Below are 17,791 nucleotides of genomic sequence, written 5' to 3' on the forward strand. Positions count from 1 at the left end.
CTATGCTATGGTAACCTCTAGGTTAGTAAAGCAGCTAATTATTATTATTCATAATTTTCATGCCAGTCATTTAATTCCTGGCGTTCACACTACATTTGCTGTTAATGTAACTTTTACATAGCCCATTAGGTAAGTTAACACACTCTCTGCATGGAGGAGAGGGAAGATCACTGCCTTTTCCTTTCCCTGCCTTGGCCCTCAGATCCTCTCTACCAGTATGGGGGTGTGGCATTAGCTAGTACTGCGAGTCTGCCCCTCAAATGCTTTACCTAGAAATGTGGCTGTCCCACTTAACAAGGAAGACTGGCTATAGGGCTAGGTCTGGGGGATCACCTGAATGATGTGGGATAAGAAAGAGGGACAGGAAACTGTCCTCCTGTGAATTTCATTACGTTGTGTGCCTTAGGATGCAAGCCAATCCATTTCACAAAAAGCTGGAGAAGTGCTCCAGGGATAGGTTAGCCAGATGCCTGTTGGAAATAGCACCCAAGCACAAGAACACTCTTGCCTCCTTTGCTTCCAGCAACTGGTGTGCAGAAGCATACTGCTTCCTACTATAGAGGCATAGATAGCACAGCTATCATAGCCTTCGATAATCCTCTCCTCCATGCTTCTGTTCCATCATGCAGAACCAGGTTTTCTCAAGTTCAGCCGTGGAGAGAAAACAATTCATTTGGATAGAACATGGCAAGCGTGCTTCCCAGCACCCAAATAATGCTACACCTGTATTTACTTACTTGGTCATTCAGTATATTTTATATCCAACTTCTCTCCCAAGGCAGTGCACCCTGAGCACCCAGGTGGCAGCTGCAGACCCTTTATAATTATCAGCACATAAAAACAAATTATCATTTTTTTTATTTTAGCAACACGTTTTAACAAAGTAGACATCAGAAACTGCATAATTTTATGACAAAGCTGTGCACGAGGGTCTGAGAGAGACAAGTAAAAAGAAACTAAACATTATCGCTGACGTCATGTTCAATGAAGTCAGCATGTATCTAATGCCACTAAAACAACCAGGAAGACAGTCTACTCTGCAGTAGGATTGACTTTTAAAAAAATGCTAGACTAACTTCTAGTGGTCATTTTAATTTGCTTCACATTTGTACTTAAAAATGATATTTTAAAAAACCTCCACATTTTTTCCTACTTACTAATAAAAAAAAACCACAAGGACAGATCAGATTGCTAAGGCTCTTCTGGTATTAATACCTACCTAGGAATCTTTCTGTACCGAGTAAGGAACCCCTTTATCCCAATCCATGCTACCCATCAAACTAATTGGAAGAAAAACTCGGTGGCAGATTACTATTAATAGACCTGCAGTTTCAAGGGACACACATACTACCAGAAAATCCATACTCTTTCTGCCCTAATCCTGTGAAAAATACAAAGTTATAGCACTTTTGACAGCATTGTTTGTTCTTGCTTTTCCACTCCACTGAGGGGAGGAATGCCATGAAGCTCTGCCAATTTCAAGATGGTTCCTGCTGAGAAAGAATTGCCCTCATTCAGGTTTGAAATACAGTAACCTACAAGCTTGTGAATGCAGAGCACTTTTTGGATGTACCTAACTTGTGCTTTCCCCCTTTTCCCATCCTTAGTACCTTTTGTAACACAAATGTTCACAACTCCTTTGCTCTCAAAAGAATTACCAAAGCTGCAATGTAAAAAATCTATTATTATTATTATTATTATTTTAACCATTACGGCATTTGCTGGTATCGGACATCTTCGTGTATCTTCGTCTAAAGTAGTCTTGCATGATGTCTCAGGAGATGTGTACTGATAGATAGAGATTATCTCTTTCAAAAAATTAAAAAGAATTCCAGGGCTTTGTGAACCAGATCAGAGGATATAGACATGAACTCTCGGAAATGTCCACGCAGGTTCACTTCAGGACCCGTTTCAAGGTCTCATCTGTGGAGTTGTTGTTCACTGCAAAGACAAAAAGAACATCCACTCTTCAGCTTACCTACAGAATAATTATATAGCATTAACACTGCCCAAAGGCAAGGACCCTACATCTTAGCCTAATTCTAAATGTTAAGCCAGGCTCTCCACCAAGACATTGTTTGCCTCAAGCAATATCTGCCTTGTAGTAGATGACACTGGGAGCCATTGTTGGTGGGTGCATTTTGCATTAAGCCCAAGTTACTGTTTGCTTTGCAAAAGCACTATCTGTATCTGCTCTGGTGATGCTCTTGTGTAATACCTCAGCAGGTACTGTATCTCTGCGCAAAGGGACCCTCAGATATAAGACTTTAGCTCCTAAAGTTTTAAGCAGCCAACAAATGCTTAGCTGTTGTCTCTGGTGCCATTGAGGCATACAGCTAAAAAGTATTCTCCTTTATCTTCTTCTCACTGCTCCAAAGCTACCAGTGCAGCAGAAGAACTGCTTGCAATCAGGATCTTCTCTAAAATCATGGAAAGGACCAACACCAGCACTTTAGCAGGGTGCATTATCTTGTCCCTAAACTCGCTGCCTGTTACTACTAACATGTTTTTCAGAATAAGTTTTAACCATTGTGTCTCCGGTTATCAGTCTAATATTTGCATTATTAGTTTATTCACAGCCCAAAACCACTTTGTTCTTTGGTGGTAAATGAATTGGACTCTCATTTACCACTCAAAGGATTAAGCGGGTTTGGGTTTAGGGAACTGACTGCTTTTAATGAAAGGGCAGGTGTTATGCTGTTTTTATTGTAATTATTGGTATGGTTTTAATAGGTTTTATATATGCATATACAGTAGTTTTACTTCTATCAACTTTTTTCATGATCCCTGTAAGCCGCCTTGAGTCCTGACATGGAAAAAGGCAGGATAAATATATAATAATTATTATAAAGTAACTATAAATGCAAACACTGGTGGTAAATGAGAGTCAAACCTTTTGGTTCTGTGTGGCCTTACAGCAAAAGTAATCACCAAAGCACGGCAGCATCCTGCCCCAATTAAAAATTGGCCCCAAAACTTCAGCAGGCTGTTGAAGCACATTTGCAACAAATGGTAAGTCCCTTTCGCTACAACGATACAACACTTCTAATAACCGCAATGCATCCCACTGGCTTACAACAACAAAAAGCAAAGCTCAGACAAAAAGCTCAGTGGCAGAGCACCTGCTTGTTATGCAAATAGCTACAGGTTCAGCCCACAGCATCTTCATGTAGGGCTGGGAAAAATCTCTGCCTGAAGCGCACTGCATAGCAGCTGCCACTTCCTGCAGCCCTATCCTAAACGTACCGGCATCGTTGTCCGGCTTACAGGTCCATTGTCGTTTTGGTGCTTTCTGTGGTGTGGAAGTTCTGAGCTGTCTCGATAATCTTTCCCCTTGGTGTTCTGCATGTCAAGCACCACTTGACTCTTGGATGGAAGAGGTGGTTTGCTGTGTCCTACTTCAGACCTTGAGAATTTGACAGGTTTCTTCAGTGGTGGCACTAGGGGGTCTAAGTTGGAACAGGGCTTCTGCTTGCCAAAAGTCTTTTCAGGCACTGCAGTCTTTCCCTCGGATTGGGTGGAATAGGTGTGACAACGAACTCTGGATGCAGGGACTGGGAAGGGTGGGGAAGACTGCTGCTTGTATGCCGATTTGCTACTGTCAGGCTCCGGTAACTTGGGGAAAGGGAAGCTCTGGTCAGGGATATTTGGGAGCTCTTTTCGAGACATCTTGGAGAATTCCTGCTCTCTCTTGGACGGCACTTTGTCCTTGGTTTTTGCAAAGTCATAAAGTGGGTTATCAATCATCTCTGGTTTAGGGTACATGTCTTCTGGCAGAAATGGCTCTATCATGCTTTTCCTCACCTCAGCATACCTGCAATGGGAAAGGAGCGGGGGAAATATCAAAGGGAAAGCAAGGACAGGTTAAACCAAAGAAATTAAAAGAGGCCGGGAAGTAATCAAAATGACTGTGATAAAATACGTGAGAATAAAATGCTGGTGAAGACTGAACTTTATACAATAGCAGTGGTATTGTTCACCACCACGACAGTGCTCAGATTTTAAAAAGTGCCTTCAGCTGGGCTGGAAATGATTTGTTGAAATTAGATATACCAACTATGCACTTCAGAGAAGTTACTGTGTCTGCCTACCAGGACGGTGGTGATGCTGGTGGCACCTCACTTAAAATTTTCTAGTTTCTGTGGTTCATGGGTGGGGAATCTGATGTCCTCAAAATTTTGGACTACAGCTTTTCTTAGCCACAGCAAGCATAGCCAGTTGTCTGGCATAATAGGAACAACTGGAGTGTCTTAAGTTCCCAATCTCTGTTAACACCTGGCACCTACAACCCAGTCAATCTCTCAAATTCCGATGAATTACTCTGCTAAAGAGAAGGTGAATGAGGAGGAATTAGAACATCTCTAGAGGGTGTGCAAAAACTCACACTTGATCCTTTCGATGAGTTGTAGACTGAGTGGGTGCTCTTGGAGATCCGGGTGACTGGGTGGAAGGTGTGGTGGGAGACTCTAGTCCCATCAGACAAGTACTGTCTTTGGATTGTAGGTCATAGTTCCATGCAGCAGGCAGTTGGTCTGGTGAAGGGATCTGCTTAAGTTGGCCTGTTGCAGGGAATTGTTGAGAGGCAGCCGCCATCCGTAAGTAGCTGGGATTATTGATATCTGTGGCCACCGTACTTCTGAGGAGAAAGTGTTGCGGAAGACAGAAAATCAGTCAGGACCATAGAATACAGAGTTAGAGAAGTGAATCCCAACCCTTAGCATAGAATATCAGTAGCTGGGAAGTGCAGCTGGGCAGGTTGCACTCATGTCCAGTTTATAAGCTTCTCACAAACATCTGGCTGGCCACTGTGAGAACAGGATGCTGGACTAGATTGGCCACTGGCCTGATCCAGCAGTCTTGTGTTCTTAATACAAAGTTAGAGAAGCAAGGTTTTTATCTAGAGCAGCTTTTCCCAACCTGGTGCTCTCCAGTGTTCTGAACTCAGCTCCCTATCAGCCCCAGCCACCACAGCCAATGGTCAGGGATGCTGGGAGTTGGGAGTCAAGCAATATTTGGAGGCTGCCTGCATTTCCAGGCTCTTCTTCTAGGCAGGAAGAATTCTTTAGTGCATACAGCAAAGCACACTAAGGTAAAAATCACTACCGCAAAGGATCAGTCTTGCTCGGTTCATCTAGAGAAGTTGTCGCCGTTCCTCGATAGCGGGCAATAGCTGCTGCTTCTTTGGCCATTATGTGAGTGGATTTTCTGCTGGAACAAGGCTCCCTTTCAGGGGAAGACAGTGCATTAGTAGGTTCCATAATCTAATAATTTTCAAGCATAATGGTAGCATTTTCTCCCTGCAGCCATTTTTCACATCTGTTACTTTATTTGGAGATAGTTTTCAATGCTCTTATTATATTCTCTTGGTGTGCTGGGGAATAATACATGTAAACAACTTTCTTGTTTATTCTGCAATGCACACAAGCTCTGGCAGATCCATATCTGCCTGAGGGCACGTCACCAGCCAACATGTCAGTCATCTTTGCACACATAAATTAACTGCCTTTATCCTACCTATTCGCCGGTTCCCACTCTTTGGCATAGTCTACACAGCTCGAGACCCTCACTGGTTTCTGGCCAGCAGCCTCATCCCGTTCAATCTTCACAAAGTCTAGAGGAAAGATACAAAAGAAATATAACAGTGCTTAGGGCTGCAGTACAAGTTTGTAACATTTAGGTTCTAAACGGTTCCACAAGCACAAGGAATTTTAGCTATGCAATGGAACTTCCTCAGCCTCTCCTCCCCCTGTGTGACTCCTAAAACTGTTCCAGGAGTCCCAACAGGTGGGTTGCAAGACCAGGCCCACCTGCCTCATTCTCTAGTAGAATTTGGGTGCTTAGCTGAATTAATCTCCCCTCACTGCCTACATAGGCCTGAGAGGGTCTCTGTACTTGTTAAGAGTTACATAAATGAAAAAAAAATCCATTCATCCTAGTGTAACATGGAGGAAGTTCATGGGGGTGAGGGGGTGGGCAGTGGCATTCTCTTGGCGGTACTAGGGCCAGGATGAAGCAATGTAGTGAAGGGGGCAGGTGAGCTCCAGGGCTGGCACTGCAAATAATAATAATAATAATAATAATAATAATAATAATAATAATAATAATAATAAAATTTTATTTATATCCCGCCCTCCCTGCCGAAACCGAAGCCCAGTTCCTCAGTCCTCACCACCTCTCCTTGTCCAATCTCTGTCATGACGAGCACATTGCTGCAAGGAAAACATCACTGCCTCCACTACCCCTCACAAGCTACAGTAGCATTGTGAGAACCACAACTAGTGAAATGGCCCTATGCTGGAGCCACTGGCACTATAGAGACAGGAACAGCTGCACCTTGGAAAAACTCCCCCTCCAAGTATCTCTTGAAGGTACAGATTGAATATTCAAAAAGGTTTGATATTTGCAGGTCTTTCCAAGCACTATTTAAACAAAGATATTTCTTTTTCTCAAGAAGAAACAACACATAGCTACTTCTCTTCCATGAATGATATTTGATATCAATGCTTTTCTATCAGGTTTTTAATTCTATTTCAATTATGTTTGACATCCGGCTCAACAATGCCAAAGACCACTAACGTTTTCAAACAGACAACAGCGATCTGCATTTTAGAGCCAGTTTGGTACCCCATTTTTCAACATATCTGATGAAAAGGAGAAGGAGAGGGAGAGGGAGAGAGGGAGAGATGGAGAGAGGGAGACCTGCTCCCAGAGCCTGATCAGCAATCACATTTAATTTTTAAAAAATTAAATACTACACCCTGGATTGCGATTGGCACCACAGCACAAGGGAAAGTTGAAACCTTCCCATCCCAGCCAAATTCTCAGTAAAAATCACACACAGCTCCTTGCACTTGCAGCAATAAGTACTGTGGTTGGGGGAACATAGAAAAAAAATCTTTTCAAATGCTTATTACCAGAATCATTCTTCAGGATTTTCACAGTGATTACGGCTCTTCTCTTTCACACACTGATATTCCCATTACAAGGAGATTATCTCCATATCCCCCTTCAAATATCAAAATGTCTAAAGGGCATTGTGGGTTTTCCTCCTCGTTCTAATTGCTGTGCATGGGGGTGTGTTATTTTTTACCAATATAGGTGCTGGGGAGGGAAAATTTAAGCCACCCCTCCCTTGTGATGCTGATGACAACCCCCCTGCCCACCCACCCCCAGCACATGCCTGTTATTAAATTTTTAAAAGCCTATGACATGGCTGCTAATCACATCATTCATATAATACAGAGTGAAAATAAAGCAGAAGCATGTGAAATCTATATTGCTGACCGTCAGGTAGAGGGCTCCCTCTCGCTGTTCATTTGGTTGGAAGCAGGAAAGAAGAGCTATAACTTTATTCTGTAGATCTCCTGTATATTTGTTTATACCACAGTGTGGGGGCGGGAATTACGTTTCAACCCCAAAAGCCACAGTGGTTTGTTCTTTTAATGCTTAAACTCTCCATTATCAGAGTCAATCTTCAGGCTTCTTCACGCACTGATACTCTCCTTACAAGGAGAATACCTTCACACAGGAAAACATCTCTCCATACACACACACACACATATATGGCAACATGAGATTCTCCCTTGCCACATATAAGCGATTTTAGCAGACAAAGACTCATGCTACCCGTCACATATCTTCTGCTTATGGATGTAACACACAAACAATGGTTTGCCATTTTGTGAATGAACCTTGGATTCATGGCCTCCCTAATCCCGTCTCCCCTGCTGGTGCAGCTATGAGAAGAAGATCAGAAGCATTCACTTCATTATTATTTTTAACTAACGGGTGCTTTGCATTATGTCTGAACCCAGAAAAATTGTGGTTAGGCTTAACTATGGATTACCAAAACAAGTCAACTTCAAGCTATGGTTTATGAAGCTGGTTTATTTTCATAACACCTTAGTTAAGATTAGCCACTGTTTAGGGTTTGGGCATAACACTAAACTATGGTTAACTGAAAATGAGGTAAAAGCTGATCTTCTTGCAGACAGGCTGAAACAGGAGAGGGGGGAGAGCCCATGAGCCCATTGTTTGTTCATGTAACTTGCCTTACCATATAGTTTTTCTCTCTGTTTTCCTTCAGATGTTTGCAGCTTGAATTCACCTTGGAAGATGCCTGTCTTTTCCCCATGGTGTGTGAGCATAGTTTGGATTGGGACTTGGGATTCTGTAGCTCCACTTCGAAGGGCAATGCAGCCTTCACCTAGAGAAAGACAAGGGAACAGATAATGCCAGAAGGACAGGTTTGCACAGGCAACTTGTGGGAGGGAGACTGGATAAATCCATAGTGATTATGTTCCTCCTGTAAAGAACCACAGTCCTCAGCAATACTTAACATTACATTTTAAAAATATACGCTGTTGTAAAATGTTGCTATCGTAGAAAAGAGATCCTAGAAACCTAGAAATTCATACACGCATTTTCTCCCACACATTAAACAACTTTGTGGGGAGGGGGAAATGTAAGGAGAGGTTGACTCATGTATAAGCTTTAGAGGCAAAGTCTTACCATAGGATTCATCACTATCTGATGATTTAATGCTGATCAGAATGTGCTGGTCTAGCAGGTACTCTGGATCTGAAATAATTGGAGTCAGCTGCAAGAGAAAGCTCAGAAAGGTCAGTAATACCAGAGAGGGGGCTGTATATACAATATATATCCCAGAAAGTAGCACATTTCCCTTACAAATGCAATTGTGTTAAAGTTAGTCTCTGTAGTCAGTCAAAGCTTATGCCATCAAAGCTCAGAGGCTACTACAGGATTCCTTGCTATGGTTTTCGTTAGCCTTTTGGAAATTGCAATTAAGGTTGCTATCCTACTTGCGCTTTCATAGGAGTGAGTCCTATTGTGATCAGGGGATTTACTCTCAAGAAACAATGTTTAGGATCTCAGCCTAAGGGTAATATCAGAGCTGCTTTTGAATTCCAGTGTTACAATTTTTTACTTGCTGAACAAAAATTACAACGACTGAAGGACCTACACTTGATGGGGCGTTGAAGCCAGTCCTGTATCTCCGATTACTACATTTAGATAACATACAAGTTTTCCGATACGTTCATATGTTGCATTTGAGGTGTACATGCTTATAAATGTACACCTAAAAATATGGGATATGAAGGAGCTCTCAGAGAAAGGAATGGTGGAAATCCTGTAAGGTATAGAGCTAGTGCAGTGGGAAAGAGACAAAGCTGGAAGATCCCAGTCTGAGCCTTGCCTCTGTGAGATGAAGTCCCAAGGGGTCTGCAACCTTTAAGACAAAAAGAGCCACTTGGACCCGTTTCCGAAGGAAAAAAAAACTGGGAGCCGCAAAACTCGTCATTATAAAAATAACTTTTTGTCACTTTTTTATTATTTCTTTGTTTGAGCCCTCAGAATTACTCCTCCTCATAGAAATAAACGTTAAATTAACAAGTTACCTTTTGTGTGTCTGTGTGTTCTTCACTCCCCTTCAAAACAGTGACCAGCGTACATGCCCCCTTTCAATGCAGTGACCAGCGTACATGCCCCTTACAATGTAGCGGGCGGGCAGGAAGGTGATGTCGGGACGGTGCGTGACTAACGCACGCACCGCCCCCATGCGACATCACAGCCAGTACAGCGCCCACCACAGTGGGGAGTGTCGGGGCGCACAATGCGCCTCCTCCCCTTGCTAGTATCCGCCCCGGAGCCGCGGCAAAGGTGTAAAAGAGCCACATGCGGCTCCGGAGCCGCGGGTTGCAGACCCCTGTCCTAGGTAGAGATGTCAGGAAATGTGAAGATCTTGGAGGGTTGCTGAAAACACCTGTACACCTAAAAGATAATCTTATTCCCTGTAGAAGGCATTGTGCAGATACCATATTATCGGGAAGACTGTTTTCACGCCATGTTGGAATCAGGCCTTTAGTGTGGCATTACCTTCCCTTTGGAACTCCTTCCCACTTGATAGCAGAAAGGTGTCTTCTCTATTGTCTTTTCAGCACCTGCTGAAGACGTTCCTTCTAAACAAGGACAAGCCTTCTAAAATATTTATCCCAATTGATTTCTCTTGGATTTGAGTAGCTTTTATGCATGTGCTGCTATTGTTTCAAACTGCTTTTATTTTTATATTTGTTTTTAACTGATTTTATATGTGCAGCTCTTTAAGCTATTTTTATCTATGCAAATATTATACATGCTGTGTAACCCTAATCTTCATAGGAAGTGATTTAATAGTAATAAATAAAAATAATTAAAAAAATTGACTAAGTTATGTAACGTGCTTTGGACATTAAAACACACTATGAATGCTAAGCAAATGTATTAGCGTATCTCTGTCTGCCTTCTCAGAAACCACTGGTATGATTCTGTCTGACATTAATGACTTAGGATGATTTGCATGTGCACTTCTGATATCACAACTCTAAAGCAATTTTAAGTTAAAATATAACATTTTCAATGAGACACAGTTAACGCTGTGATAAAAGAATGCTAGAATTTCCCTGATGATATTACAACACATGTATTAGCAAAGGTGGAAACAAATATTCCAGTTGACCAACAGTGGTTTTCATGGAAGAAATCCCTGTTATTTGAAGCCACATCATATAATCTCTTTCATCTTGTAGCTGCTTTAATATATTCTTCAGGTTTTTAGAACATCTGGTTACAAATACGGGTTCTGTATCTGAAAGCGATGCCCAACTCCAGTTTCTGAACTGAAAAATCTGTGAAGGTGAGACCATGTATGGCCATCATACATGAAAAATACATCATACACAGGGTGTCATCATCATAACATCTTGTTAAAGTAGAAGGGAGAATCAGCCATAAGGTCTTGTCCCTTCTTATGCTTGTTCTGTAGGAGTCTGGAATGTAACACACCACAAACGGCTAACTGGGGCTGCTAGATTTCTCTTGGCAGCCCTTAGCTGCAAGTCCTTTTAAGGACACCAGCTGGAATGCCATTTCAACATGTTCTTCCAAACTCTTTAATTACCCATATGTTCATTTAGTATAAGTATTTGGAGCAGGGCGCCTAAGAAAGCATTCTATAGCCTATCTAGAAGAGAGAGAGAAATTCAAAAATTGGGGGGTCTGAGCTTTTGATTATGGGAATCATAAAACCTTAGTGTTAGGATGGATCTGCACTGTGGGTTGCTGAAGAAGATCTAGAAGTTTTTCTCCCAAGTAGGGCTCCTGTTTTGGGGGAACTGCATTTTCACAGCAGTCAAATCTCAAAATGTTGGTGCAAGGAAAATGCAACTTTCACCCCAACCTTGTCATCCCAACACTTAGATGCACTAGGAAGTGCTCATCAAGAGTGACTCGTGACATAATAATATCTCTCCCACATGATTGTGTGTTAATTTTATTTATGTAACTTTATTGTGTACCTTGTTGTACCTTTTATTTCAGTATACCCTCCATCTGGCCCTGCAATCTTAAAATGCTTCCCTGCTTTAGCACTCAAGCAATGGGGAGGGTGCTTGCTGAACTAACAAAAGTGGTGCCATACATTCAGCAAAACGACCTTGTAATTTTGAGGATTTCCCCCCTAATTATTTTTTAAACTTCCTGTGCACCTCCTCCTCTGTTGCTGAATGTTAAAAAAGAATTTGGTCAATTCCACTTCCCTGCTGTTCAGCAGCAGGGAAGTGAAAGTGACACAAACATTTCTGTGCAGCAAGATGATTCCCTTGTCTGTCTATTGAGTACTGGATGTAGCACAATCAGAGACACGTGGAAGGATTGTACAAGCAACAATGGTGACCGAGGATGAACTTTGCACAATCTTTTGTGCTTTTATATAAACTATAGCAAAGCTACAGATGAAAGACATTTGTTAAAATAAGCATGAAACTGCAAGGCTACCTTAGGAAGGGCTTCAACAAACTTCACCACCAGCTCGCCTTCATTTCCTTCCTCATTTTCTCCCTCCTGGCTCTTTACAAAGCCTGCAAAAGTGTGAGAAAAGAAAAATCATTTGCCAGCTGAGAAATGTACAACAAGCACACACATTTGCAAAACTAAAATAAAAAAACTTGGCAGCAAATGGAAACTGCTAATTATTCTGCTTTCTGGACACAAAAATGGGAAGCATTTGTGTGTACAAGAATCTGATTCTATCAGAATGTTTGCAAAGTCCATTTATTGAGTCCACTGAATGACCTTACTATCTTGTCTTTTTATTATTTCCTTTCATTTAATAAAGGTGTTAGAAGTCTCAGTGCATGCGTGGACAAGAGGATAAGGAGAACATAACAGCTCTTCCTACGCCACTCAAGATAGCACATTTTTGAAATTCTAATTTAAGATTCCTAACACATGGTTTCCATAGAAATGTATGCAAATCTCTGTATATTCCCCCCAATTTTTTGTGTGTGGAGCTGGATTAATCGATCTTTGTGATATGTGAATAAGAGTACAGTAGAGGCATGCTATTTTTCTTTGCAGAGGAAAGAATAGTCAACAGACTTTGGGCATGTACTCTCTCACTGCATAAATCGCTCAGATTCAGGAATTCATACAATTTCCAGCATTGATGTACAGTTCTGCTTACAAAACAAACAAAATGATTGTCTCCCAAGGCATCAACTGTTTTTATTGGCTGCAATTCACAATGCGATTAAGCTGCAGCATTCCAATTTAAGTTCTGATAAAATACAAGGCAATTCTCCCAATCTTGGGAGAATCAATTTACATGGCTACCCCTAATATTTTTCTGCCCAACTTGCTCTGCGGTTGTGACAAAGGAGGCTCTGAATTGCTTGTTATGAAGATAGAAAACTGATTTTGCATGCCATTGCAAGCCTTCCAATTTAAGGTAGAGAGGTTTTGTGCAAAGACTATACAATCTGGAGTGAAGAAAAGCAAAAAAAATACCTCTCTCTCTCTCTCTCTCTCACACACACACACACACACACGAGAGAGAGAGAGAGAGAGAGAGAGAGAGAGAGAGAGAGAGAGAAAACAAGTTCATTCTCCTACAGTGAATATAGTCCTTCCACCAAATGCTGTGTACTACTATTGTACAATACAGAATTAGGTTTAGGACTAGAAATGACATCTATTGACTGCACTATGCTACCTTGAATGGGTTCAATAACTTGGTATATGTCCAATATAACATAGCAGTGATGGACTACACCCACATCACATTTTCTTCCAAGCTCAGACCAGCATGCATAGTATTTTCCCCTCTCTTCTTAACCCTCACAATAACTGTGTGGTAAGTTCCAGAGCATGGTCTGAAGGTGCATGATGCAGCAACCTTGTTGAAGCCAATAGGTCTGGTGAGCGCCAGAATGGGAGGCAACCCCCTGAGAGCTCTATATATATCACCTTCTGTGGTATAACATAAATTAAAATACGTGATTTATGGAGAAATATAGGGATTTGCCATGCAGCAGCAGCAGACTAAATTGCAGGGTCTGTGGCTAGTCTCAGTTGCCTGGCTGGCTTGTGCCCTTTGGATAATAAAATTGTAGGGCTTTTTTTAAAGGTATACAGTGGTGCCCCGCAAGACAAATGCCTCACAAGACGGAAAACTCGCTAGACGAAAGAGTTTTCTGTTTTGGAGGTGCTTCGCAAAACGAATCTCCTATGGGCTTGCTTAGCAAGACGAAAATGTCTTGCGAGTTCCTGCGGGGTTTTTTTTTTCCTCCCCCCTTTTTCTAAGCCGCTAAGCCGCTTATCAGCTGATCCGATAAGCCGATAAGCCGCTAAAAGCCGCTAATAGCGCTAATCCGCTAATCCGTCAATGGGCTTGCTTCGCAAGACGAAAAAACCGCTAGACGAAGAGAATCACAGAATGGATTCTTTTCGTCTTGCGAGGCACCACTGTACTGCATGTATGAAACTTAAGTGATAACAAGAGAAACAGCCCTGATGATGAAATTTCAAGGGAAAGCAACAAATAAAAATTGGCAAAATACAGCAATTAACACCAAAGAGTTACTACAACAAAGAATGAAGTATTTCAAAAGACAAAGTGGATATATTCTGATTCTCTCTCTCTCTCTCTCCCCCCCCCCCCCCCCCCCGCTTTTGAGTTTGTCAATAGCTCCCCTTCTGCAATATTGTCCCTTCTGGATAACCTAAACATCATTAGAGCTTCTGTATAATAAAGACAAAAGGTGGAAGAAACAGTACTTTCTAGGCAGCTGGAGTAGAACTCAATGTAGAATTTTGTCTGAGACTTCGTCTTAAGGGTGGCACTGCAGCGCAGGAACTCAATCTGTCCCAGGGAGTCTGTGTACTTATCATCTGGAGAAAGGAGGACACTTGTTCAGGTTAAAGATAATAGTTTTTAAGCAATGAATGAGATTGTTTTCTACTACATCTTTCTTTATTAAGGGCAGGGAAAGCTTGCATTGCATTTGCTTACCATTCTTCGAGACAAACTGAGAGGTGACAGCAACCTCAAACGTAGCAAAGACAGGACTGTGATCACTTGTCATGATGTCACTGGTGCATCCTAAGAGGAAAGTCAGATTCTAAGCACCTGTTTTTCTTGACCTCCCAAGGATGGAGAGAATAATGCAATTGTCTGTCCTATACTCAGAGTTATCTATGGAAACAAGAAGCCCCATCTGTTCAAGGGGGTTGTGTACTAGATGGATCAGTCCATCTAGATGGATCAGTCCATCTAGTACACAAAAGTTTTCTGACACCAGGCTTTGGACATGGTTACTTGAAACACCACATGTTCCTGAACAAATCAGTCCAGGTGAGCCTTGGGGACCTTCTTCAGATTTCACCCCTCTCTGAAATAAGGTAGGTGGTGGTGGCCAATTGCGGGGCCTTCTCTGTTTTGGCACAACACATTTGGAATCCCTTCCCTAGAGAGCTTTATCTTATACCCGTTTTAATTTTCCTGTCATCACCAGGTCAGAATGACCTCAGATTGAGTATTTGCTGTAGAACTATAGTTTTACGGCATTTCATGTTGTAGTTTGCTATATATCATGATTTTGATAAAATATTTCCTAACTGTGATTTTATTTTATGTGTGTCATTTTGGTAAGACTCCGACAGCATTTGCCGAAGAGCTGCTTATAAGCATTTGATTGGGAACACATTAAAAATACATTTAAAAGACAAACAAACCCAGAGGCCGGAACTGGGAACCAGGATTAAAAAGCACTAAACCACCAGCAGCCCTCTAATGCTACACAGCTTTTGACTCAGGGAAAATGGGATATTCTACAGGTTACTGATGGTAGTGAGGTTCTTCCTGCTTAGTGACAGCGGGCTAAGAAGGTGTTCTAACATCTGCAAGGTGCATTCCCAGTTATCACACAGCCGATTCTCTCCCCACTACACATCCAAGTTTTAGGAGCAAGCATTCCAAGCCAGAAACGACAGGGTGCATCCGTTGCTGAGAACTTGGCAGCGAAAGGCAATGCTACAGATTCAGCTCTGAATCATTTCCGTTTAAACCAGCTTTGCTGCTATTCCCAATCTGTTCTCTACCCACCATAAGATTGACACACCACATGCACCAGGGGATATGATTTCCAGAGCACTCGATCACACCAGGATGGCAAATTGTATTTCACCTGCAGACAAAAGGAGAATCAATATCGAAAACACATCACTCCACAAGAAGGAAAGCTCTGGTGCCAAAAAGCTAGCAGCTTGTTCCCAATTAGAGTTCTTTCACGGTGCTCCTCTATAGAAAGAGGAGCAGTTCTGGCAACAGACACCATTTGAAACATCGTAATATGCTGGAAGATATGGCATACCCCTGTTGCTTTCTGCTTGGTGTAGACATAATGCTCCCGGGTGTTCCTTTCAAAGCGATAGGTTGGGGCAAATGTTATTTCTTCCTCCTCTGAAAGAGACAGATGGCTAGTTATTGTTTTAACCAAAACCTGGGTACACATGTCAAAGCACATTATGCAGGTTACTTCAAATCAATGTTGGGGCAACTCCTAGAACACAGATAGCTGTTAGTATATATGGTCTCTCACCATATGGATTGGGCAGTTGTCTTAATGCAAAGAAATCAATTGCATTGCAAAGAAAAAAAGGATTGTCACAAACAAAACATTTACCACATGTGTCAGTTTCTATACAGAGCAATTTAAAGCAGGTAATCACTCTCTCTACTGAGATTACTCTCTCAGCGATTACTCCTTTAGAAGGGTGTTTTTCAATGGCAGAGTAAAAAAGGGCAAAGGAATAGAAACAGAACTTACCAAACTGCAGAAACACCTTTTGATCCCTCTTTTCAATGAGAAGCTGGTCGTAAGGCAGTAGCTCTGTGTACTGCATCTGTTTGATCTTGTGGACGATATTGTCTGCTTCCTGATAACAAGGAAATGTCATAATGGCAGATGTACCACTCTCTTTTCTTAAAAAAAACAAAAAAACCTTCCTGGTTAATAAATAGCACACTAGCATCTGAGGCCACACAAATCTGTTACTGAGGCCCAACCACATCTGATACGCAACTGTATCTCCTGACACTTTGATTCTCAAAGCTGGTTGATAGCAGCGGTACATTTTCCAATCCAATTTACTTACATTTTTCAAAGTTGCTGCAAGGGCTAAGAGCAACTTGGAACAAGAGTGATTTAGATCACGAAAATGACATGAGGAAAAGAGGATTTTTAAGTGCCTGTAAGACAGCGTTGTTCCGCCTGGCCTTTGGCTTGGAATCAGTTTGATTCGCTCCCCCTCTTTCTTTCTTTTTTCCTTTCTCCTTCTGTGTTGGAACTCCTATTCGGGGACTTCCCTGGCTTTTTTCTGGCCCATGTAGGACCAGTCTGGATAGTTAGCCTTGGTGAAGACTTGACATTTTCATCCCCCAAAAAGTTTTTGATTTGAGTTTCCACTGAAATGAGGCTGCATTTTAATGTTTTTATGTTGTATTTTAATCTTGTTTTTTTAGCTGTATTTCAATCAATTGTTTTTATATTTGGTGTTAGCCGCCCTGAGCCCGGTCTTGGCTGGGGAGGGCGGGGTATAAATAAAATTTATTGTTTATTTATTTATTTTAAAGGATTTTAAAAAGCCACCCCAAAGTGTTCCTGCTCTGATTCCATCTGAAGCTTCCTGTAGCGAGTTTTAAATAACAAACTAAGAATCTATCAGTTTTTCCCTGTGTTTTGTGTAGTTCCTATCCTTAGTTGCAAATACACCATCAAAAATGGAATAGAGTTCAATGGGGCTTACGCCCAGGAAAGTGGATATAGGATTTCAGCCCTCAGGTGTTTAGTTTCCTAGGACCAAAATGTATTTGCTATATTGATCTCCTGATTACCCTGCACCCAGTATCAGCACCCATTACGCCTCTCGTAACACCCCTAACCATCCCTTGGTGCTTCCCCACATATCCCTAACAGTCCTCTTCCGGCTTGGTTACTCAGCAGCTGCAAATAGCCATGCTTTCCTTTAGGCTCCATGATACTTGCTTGCTTCAACTTCAGTAGCAACCACATATCCAGAGAAAACACAAGTCTGATTATTGGAAGAACAGGTTTCACCCAAGCTCAAGGGGGTGGTGTATGTGTGAGCAAAATGTATGGAGAATGATTCTAACGTAGGTTCATCACTAAAATAATGAATGTCTGCATGAACCCTAAGAGTGTGACCTAATTCAAATCTCATCCCACCCAAAAACTCATTAGGTGACAGGGATTCTCTCAGTTTCAGACCTTTGCTTGCTATGTGAGGATGGTGTTATATGTTGGGGGAACCTCGCTAAACCCCAGAAATTAAAAAATTGATTATTTGGCATATTGAAGGGAAGATTGTAGGCCAGTGGAAAAATACAAGCAGTGCCTCACCTGGGATAGAGGCATTAGCCCTACGAAAGGTGTTG

The 17,791-nt window shown here is 41.8% G+C and overlaps 1 protein-coding gene across 2 annotated transcripts in view; it reads right to left on the reverse strand.

Moving 5' to 3' along the window:
• Positions 1 to 841: 841 nt before the first annotated feature.
• Positions 842 to 17,791, reverse strand: part of INPP5D (inositol polyphosphate-5-phosphatase D) — a 60,608-nt gene continuing 43,658 nt past the window's right edge. For both annotated transcript variants that reach the window (XM_083505646.1, XM_083505647.1), the window contains 13 exons: positions 16,164 to 16,272; positions 15,708 to 15,796; positions 15,440 to 15,521; positions 14,348 to 14,437; positions 14,113 to 14,226; positions 11,833 to 11,915; positions 8,512 to 8,599; positions 8,057 to 8,206; positions 5,515 to 5,611; positions 5,104 to 5,223; positions 4,385 to 4,636; positions 3,247 to 3,814; positions 842 to 1,941 (listed from right to left, as the gene is read on the reverse strand). In XM_083505646.1, the coding sequence (XP_083361772.1) occupies positions 1,939 to 1,941; positions 3,247 to 3,814; positions 4,385 to 4,636; positions 5,104 to 5,223; positions 5,515 to 5,611; positions 8,057 to 8,206; positions 8,512 to 8,599; positions 11,833 to 11,915; positions 14,113 to 14,226; positions 14,348 to 14,437; positions 15,440 to 15,521; positions 15,708 to 15,796; positions 16,164 to 16,272 (1,845 nt within the window). In that variant the 3' untranslated portion in view covers positions 842 to 1,938. The remainder of the gene's footprint in view (positions 1,942 to 3,246; positions 3,815 to 4,384; positions 4,637 to 5,103; positions 5,224 to 5,514; positions 5,612 to 8,056; positions 8,207 to 8,511; positions 8,600 to 11,832; positions 11,916 to 14,112; positions 14,227 to 14,347; positions 14,438 to 15,439; positions 15,522 to 15,707; positions 15,797 to 16,163; positions 16,273 to 17,791) is intronic.

The sequence above is a fragment of the Podarcis liolepis genome (genome assembly GCF_965112155.1).
Source record: "Podarcis liolepis genome assembly, chromosome: 5".
Taxonomy (NCBI): Eukaryota; Metazoa; Chordata; class Lepidosauria; order Squamata; family Lacertidae; genus Podarcis; species Podarcis liolepis.